The 12,535-nt window shown below is 41.0% G+C and overlaps 1 protein-coding gene across 7 annotated transcripts in view; it reads left to right on the top strand.

The window, feature by feature from the left end:
* Positions 1-12,535, top strand: part of KHDC4 (KH domain containing 4, pre-mRNA splicing factor) — a 77,074-nt gene that overhangs the window by 31,356 nt on the left and 33,183 nt on the right. For all 7 annotated transcript variants that reach the window (XR_008401266.1, XR_008401261.1, XM_053705029.1 and 4 more), the window contains exon 10: positions 7,682-7,932. Coding sequence is in view for 5 of the 7 variants with exons in the window: in XM_053705029.1 (XP_053561004.1) it covers positions 7,682-7,932 (251 nt within the window). In the remaining 2 variants the exon portion in view is untranslated. The remainder of the gene's footprint in view (positions 1-7,681; positions 7,933-12,535) is intronic.

Here is a 12,535-nt window from a genome sequence, read left to right as displayed (position 1 = left end):
ATGGCTGTGAATGTGTCTTTGAAATTTAACTCAGTCATTGGATACAAGCCAGAAGATTCTGCAAGCTTTTCGCTGTTTTAAAAACAACGCAGAGGGAATTTTCCAAGTCATACCTGCATTCATATTAACAGCTGGATCAGACACTCTAATCACTGGCCTGATTGTGAAAGGACGGTAACATTGACTCTGTTTCAATTTTAACATTGTGTTATTTTGCAACATATTATTATTTTTATAGTTACTTACAGCACTACACACTGATGTTTTATAATTTGTTGATTCTTATCCTATTTTAATTGTACTATTTTACTTTGTATCAGATGCCGGCATCGCTTATTGTAATACAATTACAAATATAAACTTTTTTTATTATACTCTTGTGTAATCCACATTCCTTATATAGTTCTTTACCTCTCATATGCTGTTTTGTACAGCGCGTTCCCATATCCCCTTGTTCTTTTTCTATTTTGGTTTGATGTTAGGAGGTGCACTTACCTTTTGGGAATAGCATTTGAGCGTTGTATCTTATACCTACCCTGTTTTCATTTCATAGGGAACCTTTCCAGTTTTTTATGCTAAATAATGGTGCAGGGATTCTAGGATATCACTTTTTATATCTTTGAGTCCTAATGTTTAACTATCTTTGATTCGGTGGTTAAGATCACCATCATTTAGTTCTACAGGTCTCTTCGGTTCTTTCAACCTGGACCATGATCTCTACAGATGCGAGTCTTTTAGGTTGGGAGGCTGTCTGAGGATCTCTGTCAGCACATGGGGTTTGGAAATCTCAGGAGGCGAGATTACCATTTGATATTTTGGAACTCCGTGCATTCTCAGAGTTCTTCAGTTTGGTTTCTTTTTGAAGAAGAGACGTTTTTCAGACAGACAATGTCACAACTGTGGTGTATGTCAATCATCAGGGTGGGACTATCAGTCTTTAGGCTGTGACAGAAGTATCTCGGATATTTGCTTGGGCTAAATCCAGCTCCTATCTAATTTCTGTGGTCTTTTTCCCAGGTATAGACAATTGGGAAGCGGATTATCTCTGTTAATCAAGCTTTACATCCTGGAGAATGGTCTCTTTACCCAGATATGTTTTTAAATTTTTCAGATGTGAGGACTTCCAGAAATAGATCTGATGGCATCTCATCTAAACAAGGAACTTCCCAGGGGCCTATTCAGGTCCTGGGATCCTCAGGCGGAAGTAGTGTATGCATTAACACTTCCTTGGAATTATCAATCTGCCTATATTTTTTCATCTCTGGTTCTTCTTTTTAGAGTGATTTTCTAAATCATCAGAGACCAATCTTTGGTGTGGCTGGTGGCTCCAGCATGGCCACACAGGTTTTGGTATATGGTTCTTGTTCGGATGTCCAGTTGCCAATCTTGGTTACTTCCATTAAGGCCAGACCTTATATCTTAACATTCGTTTTTTTTTTCATCAGGAATTCAAATTATTAATTTGATGGTATGAAAATTTAACGCTTGGTACTTAGTCATAGAAGTTTCTCTGACTCAGTGATTAATACTATGTTGCAGGCTCGTAAATCTGTGTCTAGTAGGATTTATTATCGAGTTTGGAAGATTTACATCTCATGATGCTTTTATGAATTCTCTTGGCATTCTTTTAGAATTCCTAGGATTTTATAGTTTCTTCATAAGGTTTTGTCTGCATGTTCCTTGAAAGGACAAATCTCTGCTTTTTCTGTGCTGTTTCACAGTAAGAATTGCTAAATCTTTCTGATATTCATTGTTTTGTTCAGGCTTTGGTTCGTATCAAGCCTGTCATTTAAGCCAATTTCTCCTCCTTGGAGTCTTATTTTGGTTCTGAAGGCTTTACATGCTCTTCTGTTTGAGCATATGCTTTCTTTGGACATTAATTACTTTCATGGAAAGTATTGTTCTTTTTAGACATCTCTTCAGCTAGAACAGTTTTTTGAATTATCTGTTCTTTCTTGTGAATCTCCTTTTTCTGATTTTTCATCAGGATAAGGTGGTTTTTGCTGTCCTCATTTCAATTTTTAGCTAAACTTGTGAATTCTAAAAACATTAGTAGAGGAATTATTGTCCCTTCCTTGTGTCCTAATCCTAAGAATTCTTTGGTAAGATTCTTACATTCTTTGGATGTGGTAAGAGTTTTGAAATATGTTGAAGCTACTCAGATTTCAGACAGACTTCTAGTCTATTTGTTATCTTTTCTGGTTTTAGGAAAGGTCAGAAGGCTTCTGCCTTTTCTTTGGCATCTTGGTTAAAGCTTTTGATTTCATCATGCTTATTTGGAGTCGGGTTAATCCCCGCCTCTGAGGATTACGGCTCATTCTTCTAGGTCAGTTTCTACTTCCTGGATTTTTAAGAATGAAGCTTCTGTTGATCAGATTTGCAAAGCAATGACTTGGTCTTCTTTGCATACTTTTACTAAATTCTACCCTTTTGATGTTTTCTCTTCTTCAGAAGCAGTTTTTGGTAGAATAGTACTTCAGGCAGTTGTTTCAGTTTGATTCTTCTGCTTATATTTCAGTTTTTTTCATTATAAAAATTGAAACTTTTGATTTGGGTAGCGGATTAATTTTTTCAGCGGAATTGGCTGTCTTTATTTTAACCCTCCCTCTCTAGTGACTCTTGCGTGGAAGTTCCACATCTTGGGTATCTGCTATCCCATACGTCACTAGCTCATGGACTCTTGCTAATTACATGAAAGAAAACATAATTGATATAAGAACTTACCTGATAAATTCATTTCTTTCATATTATGAGTCCATGAGGCCCACCCTTTTTGTGGTGGTTATGATTTTTTTTGTATAAAGCACAATTATTGCAATTCCTTATTTTTGATGCTTTCGCTCCTTTCTTATCACCCCACTTCTTGGCTATTCGCTAAACTGAATTGTGGGTGTGGTGAGGGGTGTATTTATAGGCATTTTAAGGTTTGGGAAACTTTGCCCCTCCTGGTAGGAATGTATATCCCATATGTCACTAGCTCATGGACTCTTGCTAATATGAAAGAAATGAATTTATCAGGTAAGTTCTTACATAAATTATGTTTTTTCATGCGCTTTTAGCACAGATGCGATCCTTGTTCGGTTTTTCTGGCAGGTTGCAGTAACGTATCGTTTCTACAAGGGATCCGGTAGCATTGATTAAGGTAGGAGCACCTCAGCAGGTTGCTGTGGTGCAGAGGTTTAATTATTGCTTAAATTTTGTAACCGTTTTGTAACTACAGCAAAATTAGCAGTTTGTCAAGAGAAAGAAAAAAAGTTTAAATTTAAAGAGACAGTAACGTTTTTTTTTTATTTTATTGTTATTCCCAGTATTTTTTCTGCTCAATACCAATATTTTATGTGAAAAAATGGACCAAGATGAGGTGCAAGCTGGCAGGGCCTTATGGCTGAAACCTTGGTCTGCGGACGTTTCATCTAAGTCAAAGCTTCTAGCTGTCCCTTACAAGGGGAAGACCCGTGTGTGGTCCTGAGCTGAATTAGATTATTTCTGACATTACGGGAGTTAAGGGTCACCTTCTCCCTCAGGACAAAAAGATTAGGCAAAAGGCAAGACAAATTAATTTTCGTTCCTTTCGCAACTTCAAGTGATTCTCTTCGTCTTCTCCCTCAACTAAGCAGGAACAAGCCAAATCTAATTGGAGACCCGCCCAATCTTGGAATAAGGGTAAGCAATCCAAGAAGGCGGCCAATGACTCCAAGACAGCATGAAGGTTTTGCCCCCGATCCGGGACAAATGGATGTGGTAGGGGGCAGACTTTCTTTTTCTCAAGCCTGGATTTGGGACATTCAGGATCCCTGGGCTATAGAAATAGTGTCTCAGGGATACAAGCTGGAGTTCAAAATTTGTCCTCCCAGGGGCAGGTTTCTAATTTCAAGGTTATCTGCAGACCAGACAAAAAGATAGGCATTCTTACATTGTGTAGAAGACCTCTTAGCTCTGGGAGTGATCGTTCCCGTTCCACCTCAAGACCAAGGTATGGGATTCTATTCCATTCTGTTTGTGGTTCCCAAGAAAGAAGGAACCATCAGACCAATTCAAGACCTCAAGAGTCTAAACAAGTTTCTCAGAGTACTGTCCTTCAAGATGGAAACTATTCGTTCCATCCTTCCCTTGATCCAGGAGGGTCAGTTTATGAGAACAGTAGATTTAAAGGACGCGTACCTGCATGTTCCCATTCACAGGGATCATCACAGGATCTTAAGGTTTGCCTTTCTAGACAAGCATTTCCAGTTTGTGGCTCTTCCTTTTCGGTCTTGCCACAGCTCCCAGAATCTTCACAAAGGTTCTGGAGTCTCTTCTTGTGGTGCTTCGTTCAAGAGGCATTGCGTTGTTGTCGTATCTGGACGATATCCTAGTTCAGGCGCCGTCCTTTCACCTAGCAAAATCTCACACGGATCTGATAGTGGCTTTCCTAAGGTCACACGGGTGGAAGGTGAATCTAGAAAAGAGCTCTTTAGTTCCTCATACAAGAGTGACCTTTCTAGGGACCATCATAGACTCTGTCTATAAAGATTTTTTCTGACAGAAGTCAGGAAATAAAAGATAGATACTTGTTGAGCTCTGCAATCTTCTCCTCGTCCTTCTGTGGCCCAGTGCATGGAGTTAAAAGGTTTGATGGTAACGGCAATGGACATCATCCTGTTTGCTCGCTTTCATCTCAGAGCTCTGCAGTTGGACATTCTCAAAAAATGGAACAGAGATTATTTGGACTTGCCCCCTCGACTTCTATTGGCACAGGAGACAAGGGAGTCTTTGGTGGTTGTCTCTAGATCATCTCTCCCAGGGAATATGTTTTCGCAGACCAACCTGGGAGCTTGTGACAACAGATGCCAGCCTTCAGGGGTGGGGAGCAGTTTGGGGCTCCCTAAGGGCTTAGGGGATATGGTCTCAGACAGAGTCTCTTTTGCCCATAAACATTCTGGAACTGAGAGCAATCTACAATGCTCTTCTGTCCTGGCCTCAACTAGCTTCGGTTCAGTTTATCAGGTTCTAGACGGACAACATAATAACAGTGGCCTACATCAATCATCAGGGAGGGACAAGGAGTTTCTTGGCGATGACAGAGGTTTCGAAAATAATTCAGTGGGCGGAGGCCCATTGTTGTCTGTTGGCAATCCACATCCCAGGGGGGAACAACTGGGAGGCGGATTTTCTGAGCAGACAGACATTTCATCCGGGGGAGTGGGAACTTCATCCGGACGTTTTCTCCAGTCTGATCCTCAAATGGGGTCAGCCGGAGTTGGATCTCATGGCATCCAGACAGAATGCCAAACTTCCCAGGTACGGGTTGATATCCAGAGATCCTCAGGCGGAGCTGATAGATGCTCTGGCGGCCCCTTGGTCCTTCAATCTAGCATATCTGTTTCCTCCGTTTGCTCTCCTTCCGCGAGTGATTGCCCGGATCAAACAGGAAAGGGCTTCAGTGATTCTCATAGCAACGGCCTGACCTCACAGGATCTGGTATGCAGACCTAGTGGAGATGTCGTCTCTACCTCCTTGGAGGCTTCTGCTTTGAAAGGACCTTCTGATTCAGGGACCCTTCTATCATCCAAATCTAGATTCTCTGAAGCTGACTGCTTGGAGATTGAACGGTTGATTCTAGCCAAGCGAGGTTTTTCTGACTCAGTCATAGACACTTTGATTCCTGCTCGTAAGCCTGTCACTAGAAAGATTCATCACAAGATTTGGCGTAAATACCTTTATTGGTGTGAATCCAAGGGCTACTCTTGGAGTCGAGTTAGGATTCCTAGGATTTTATCTTTTCTCCAGGAAGGATTGGAGAAAGGATTATCTACAAGTTCTTTAAAGGGTCAAATGTCAGCATTATCTATCCTGTTACACAAGTGTCTAGCTGATGTCCCTGTTGTTCAGTCTTTTTGTCAGTTCTTAACCAGAATTAGGCCTGTGTTTAGACCAGTTACTCCTCCATGGAGTCTTAATTTAGTTCTCAAGGTTCTTCAAGGGGTACCGTTTGAACCTATGCATTTCTTAGATATCAAGTTGCTATCTTGGAAGGTTTTATTTTTGGTAGCGATTTCTTCTGCTCGTAGAGTGTCTGAGCTTTCAGCATTACAATGTGAGCCCCCTTACCTTATTTTTCATGCGGATAAGGTTGTCTTACATACGAAATTTGGATTTCTTCCTTTCTTCTCAAGGTTGTTTCTGATCGGAACATTAATCAGGAAATTGTTGTAACTTCCTTGTGTCCTAATCCTCCTAAGAAGCAGAGGCTCTTACAAAATTTGGATGTAGTTCGTGCTTCAAAGTTTTATTTACAGGCGACTAAAGACTTTCGCCAGTCTTTCTCTTTGTGGTATTTTAAGGCAAACGTAGGGGACAGAAAGCTACAGCTGTTTCTCTTTCTTTTTGGCTGAAGAGTATTATACGTTTGGCTTACGAAACTGCTGGACAGCAGCCTCCTGAGGGGATTACGGCTCATTCCACTAGGGCTGTTGCTTCCTCATGGGCATTCAAAAATGAAGCTTCTGTGGAACATATTTGCAAGGCTGCAACTTGGTCTTCTCTTCACACTTTTGCAAAATTTTACAAATTTGATACTTTTGCCTCGGCTGAGGCGGCTTTTGGGAGAAAGGTTCTTCATGCAGTGATGCCTTCCGTTTAGGTATCCTGTCTTGTCCCTCCCATATCAGTGTACTCTAGCTTGGGTATTGGATCCCATAAGTAATGAAGATGATCCGTGGACTCATAGTGTCTTTAAGAAGAAAAGAAAATGTATGCTTACCTGATAAATTTGTTTCTTCTTAGACACAGTGAGTCCACGGCCCGTCCTGTCATTTTTAGACAGGATGTTTTTTATTGTAAACTTCAGTCACCTTTGCACCTTGGCTCTTCCTCTCTCTTCCTAACTTCGGTCGAATGACTGGAGTGGGAGGAAAGGGAGGAGCTATTTTACAGCTCTGCTGTGGTGCTTTTTGCCTCTCCTGCTGACCAGTAAGTGAATATCCCATAAGTAATGAAGATGATCCGTGGACTCATTGTGTCTAAGAAGAAACAAATTTATCAGGTAAGCATAAATTTTCTTTTTTTCCCTTTCCCAAAATTATATATTTAACAAATTGAGCTTATCCAGTGTACTGTAATTCACATTACTCACTCCTGGAGTTTTAGGTCAGGAACTAGTAAAACAAAAAAAAACTTCCCATAATCTCCCAAGCCTTTTTCTACCTGCTATAGTAATTCACCAGCTTTATTCAGATTTAGCTATGATTTCATCTTATTCCATTGTCCTCTTCCACTTTTGCTAGTTTGCATATGCAATTCAACCTTTTTGTTTTAACACAAGATTTTAGTCCAGACAACAAAGATATCCACTCTCATAAAGTTAGTATGAAGAAATTTGTTTTGCACTTATCTGATAAAAGCCAATTGGGAACACATAAGTAGCAGTGTTAGCCTTTATAAGTCAGAGTGCATTTCAAATACTGAGAATTAGAAATTATGCAATTTTCAGAGCTAAATTACACAAAAAGGGGAAGACTAAATAATGAAAATATATTGCAAAGCTGTTTTTTTTTTTTTGTTTTTTGCTAAGCATAATGTTAAAGGGTCACAAAACCCAATTTTGTTCCGATGTAGACTTTTTAGCCCAGTCATGAAAGGGTTAATTACATTTTATGTAGATCATTTCAGGTCTTAAATGTATTTATCATTTCTGATCCAGGGTACGCACAGCCACCCCCCATCGGCACAGTGCCTCTACAGCCCCCATACTATCCATCAAACGGATTCCAGAGTGGATTTTCTGTGTGCCCACCACCACTTCAGCAGCCAGTTCCTGTACCATATGTGGTTCCAGTAGGCAGTACTGTGCCTCCATCTACTGGTGTTATGCCCCCTCTGTCTGCTCCTGTACCCCCAGTGCCAACACGCTATCCAATTCCACAAGTACAGCCTCAGGTCACCACAATTCCTGTAAGTATATTTTATCCTTTGACTTTATAGGAAGATACTACGCAATGTTGTCCGGTAGCTGAATACCAGTGTATGTGTGTGTGTGCCACCTGCAACTGACAAGGGGACAAATTAATGTGAGAATCTGAGCTTTTGCCCTTTTAGCAATATAACGAAACTGAAGTATTGTCAGTGGAGGAAAAGCTGTAGAGTATCCTCATCAAAAGTATTTTAAATGAGATGAGTAACCTGAAAACATGATTGAAAAATAAGACATCCCATTAAAGACTTGGATTAAAGGAACATTAAAGTGTCGGTAAACCTAAAAAATAATGTTATATAATGCTGCACATAGTGCAGAATTATATAACATTATATTAGTGTTATCGTTATAAAACCTTATTTCCCCTTTGAATCTTTTTAAAATGACAGGTTTTCAGACTCTCTCTCTGCGCTCTTCTGAGCGGGTCTGTTTTTATTACACAGCACATCGGGCCAGCTGTATAGTCACAGCCCGGCCCAAACGTGCCATAACACTAAGTGCAGCTCTCTCCTGCTGTCAGACAGAGTAGGAGCGAGCTGCACTTAGTGTTATGGCGCAGTCGGGCCGGGCTGTGACTATACAGCTGGCCCGATGCGCTGTGTAATAAAAACAGACCCGCTCAGAACAGGGCAGAGAGCGGGTCTGAAAACCTGTCATATTTTTAAAAAATTCAAAGGGGAAATAAGGTTTTAGAACGATAACACTAATATAATGTTATATAATTCTGCACTATGTGCAGAATTATATAACATTATTTTTTAGGTTTACTGTCCCTTTAAGTAGAATTGTATAATCAAAAAACGTGTAATAAAAAGATAATGCAGCAATGCTGTATTTCAAATGAGTAGTAGATTACTTTTTTGACACACTTCTTCCCTGCTCTTGGTATCATGTGATAGCCATTAGCCAATCACAAAACACCTACATATATACTATCAAGTCTTGCTTATGTTCAGTAGGAGCTGGTGCATATAAAAACAATGTGTACCTTATGCATTATTTTTCTTATGGAAATAAATTGGGAAGGTTTTTTTTTATTGCAGGCACAATCTTAACTCATGAAAGTTTAATTTTGACTCTAGTGCCCCTTTTTAATGCTTTCATGTGGTGAATTATTACACAGGCTATTCACACAAACTGTTTTATTTTTTCTGTCAGAGTTCAACATGAAGTATTACTATTTCCTCCTTAATATAAGGAGAGTCCATGGCTTCATTCCTTACTGTTGGGAAATACTGAACCTGGCCACCAGGATGAGGTAGACACCCCAGCCAAAGGCTTAAATACCTCTCCCACTTCCCCTGTCCCCAGTCATTCTTTGCCTTTCGTCACAGGAGGATGGCAGATAAGTGTCAAAACATTTCAGAGTTGTTCCTCAGGAGGGATATATGCCTTTTGTTATGGAACTGGAGTTTTAAGTAGTCTTGTCAGCCTCTCAGTGAGAGCATTGACAAAAGTTAGTCTAGAGATGCAGGGAGAGTCTGCGAACCAATCCAGACTGCTTGCTAACAGCTCCTTAAGCAACTAGTGTTGACGAGTTTCACTGTCTGCTTTCTTCACTCAAGTCCATGTCAGGAGCTATGCTACAAGATTGTGTCACACTTGAGAGGCTGTGTCTCTATTCCACAGCACGGATTCTGGTAAGATCATTTAAAATTTTTACTTATGTTGAAAACGCTAGATGACAGGGTCACAGTGTGACTCCTTTTATATTTATCGAATCATGGGTTAATATCTCCTGAGGGAGGTTATTGAACAGTGAGGATTAATCAAATGTGTTTTCTTTGATTTATGCTGCTTTATATGTGAGATTTATTTTGTGCTCATAGACTGTTTGTTTGTTATGCGGTAACGGAACATACAGGTTTTTACTTTCACTTTGGACGCTGTGCAGCTTGTAGCTTGGCGTGCTTTTTATCATAGCAGGGGCAGTCCTGCATTACGCACCACGTGACCGGGTGTGGTCACACTTTCATTTTCTCTTTCCTGACCAAGCTAGCTGTTGGGTGAGGTCGCTTCTTCTCTGGTTGCTTGGGTCTAGGAGGTGTTGAGTGCCCCGTCATTGGGGGTATAAAGGTGCCGTTTTTGTGAGAAAATAAAAATTCATTTATTTGTATCCTACTGTTACTGCAAGCTATGGAGGATCCTGATATGCTTGAGGGTACTCCCTCTATTCATAATAGTAATACCTGTCTATATTATGAGGAGGCCTTGGTGTGCCCGCCGTCTCAACTATGTTCCATATGCATCAACAAGGTTATGTCTAAGAAGGTTAACCCCTTTAGTATGACTGAGCCGTCTACCTCTGAGGACTCGCTGTCCTGCAAGGTACATACCCATCATTCATCTCCATTTGTAACATGCAGCTTCCCGTAGCACACCTGATCCTCCGTCTGGAGGGAGCCTTTTACCATCAGACTTTACCGTGCAGTTAAAAATGGCGATGTCTGTGGCCCTTAGTGCTCTACCTCGCCCTGCTTAAGAGCAAGTAAAAGGTTAAACATAGCTCTCCGGTCCAGGGGACATCCAGTGATTTGCTTGATTTGTCTGCCTTTCAAATATCCCAGGATCGGTCACACTCTGAGTCGTCGGAGGGGGGAATTTATGGATCGGAGTCTGCTACCTCTAGGCCTCTGGCTGCGCAGGAGCCAGCCTTTAGATTTAAAATTGAACACCTACGTTTTGTTCTAAAGGAGGTTCTGTCGACATTAGAGGTTCCAGAGGCCAAGTTTCCTGATGAACATTTGATCCCTAAATTTGACGGTGTACAAAGACAGGGTAGCCCCGCTAACTTTTCCTGTACCTGTAAAGATGGCGAATATTATTAAAAACTAATGGGATAGAATTGGATCTTTTTTCCCCCCTTCGTCTGCCTTTAAAAAATTATTCACGGTCCCGGACTCTCAAATGGAATTGTGGGGTTCCATCCCTAAGGTGGATGGCGCTATCGCCATGTTAGCTAAGCGTACTACTATCCCTCTTGAGGATAGCTTGTCTTTCAGAGAGCCGATGGATAAAAAAATAGAAACTTTTCTCAGAAAAAATGTTTCAGCATACGGGATATTTATTTCAACTGGCGGCTGCTGTTGGAGCGAGGTGGAGGGTCCCCTCGACGTTATCCAAGATAGAATTAAGGTCTTGAGAATTGCAAATTCTTTTATCTGTGATGCAAACATGCAGATTATTCTCCTGAATGCTAAAATCGCTGGTTTCTCGTGCAGCTGTGTCGGCGCTCTGGCTGAAGTCCTGGTCTGCGGACATGACTTCTAAGTCTAGACTACTTTCATTTTAAGGGAAACATTTTATTTGGTCCAGGCCTGGACTCCATTATCTCCACGGTTACAGGGGGCAAGGGTGCCTTCCTACCACAGGATATAAAGAACAAATCTAAGGGACAAGGATCTCATTTTTGTTCCTTTCGTTTTGAAAAGTCCCAACGTCAGCAGTCCTCCTAAGCCTGAGCAAGCTAAGAGCACTTGGAAGCCAGCTCAATCCTGGAATAAATCCAAGCAGAGCAAGAAGCCTGCCAAGAATAAGTCGGCATGAAGGGGCGGCCCCTGATCCAAAGCCGGATCGTGTAGAGGGCAAACTGTTGCTGTTTATACCTCTTGATGCTACCTAAATATACCTATTTCTCACCTATGCAAAATATACCTATGCACGATCTAGAATACAGCATTTCTGAGATAAAAAGAAAATGTCCTTCATACATACCACCTTAAGCTAAGAACCGCAAGGATTTACACAAATCCACCTTTTAATATGGGTCACTCACCGACAACCAATCACAAAGGCCCCACAGGTATATATTTCAGGCTCCAAACACGGCTATGCATCTTGATAAAGCCCTAGGAACTGGGCAAAACGCGTTGATTGAATGCTGTGGAGAGCCTATGTGATTACTGTCAATACTTGCATACGAAAGGAGACACGAAACTGCATCTATTGTCAAATGTTTAAAAATCCGCTTTTTTACCAATGAAAAGACAACCCTAAGTCAGATGACCCCTATTGGAAGTAACCGCTAAGCCAAGTGGAATGCTACACGGAGATAGCAGGGAGTCTCACCAGGTTCACACAAGGTGTGGATATCGGAAGTAACTGTTAAACCAAGTGGATCGCTACACAGAGGAAGCAGGGAGTCCCACCAGGTTCACACAAGGTGTGGAAATGGCTTGGGAGATGTGACTCCGGCTGTTTGTGAGCACCAGGCATATGAAAGTTACCAAGGTCAGGTAATATAAGCGGTTTACTACTTTTCACTCGGAATGACTTATTGGCTTTAAAGGAGGCAAGTTTTACCACACTCCTAAGTGTTGGAACGGCTATATAAGCCGCATCTGTGAGAAATATCCAAGTACATTTGTGTGGTGGAATACTATCTGACTGTTTGTCACTTATATGACTGTTACTTATATTGCATAGGTGGATTACCAGTCTGGATCGATCTCGGGAAGTTTTTATGTTTGCACAATATGTGATCTTACTTATGGGGAGAGGTCTCATCCTTTTTTTTTTTTTTTTTTTAAGACTATCATTTATGGTATATCGCCTTCTTGCTTTTTTACAGGTTTTTTTTTT

The sequence above is a fragment of the Bombina bombina genome, chromosome 1 (genome assembly GCF_027579735.1).
Source record: "Bombina bombina isolate aBomBom1 chromosome 1, aBomBom1.pri, whole genome shotgun sequence".
NCBI lineage: Eukaryota > Metazoa > Chordata > Amphibia > Anura > Bombinatoridae > Bombina > Bombina bombina.
This window is presented reverse-complemented; position numbering and strand designations above follow the sequence as displayed.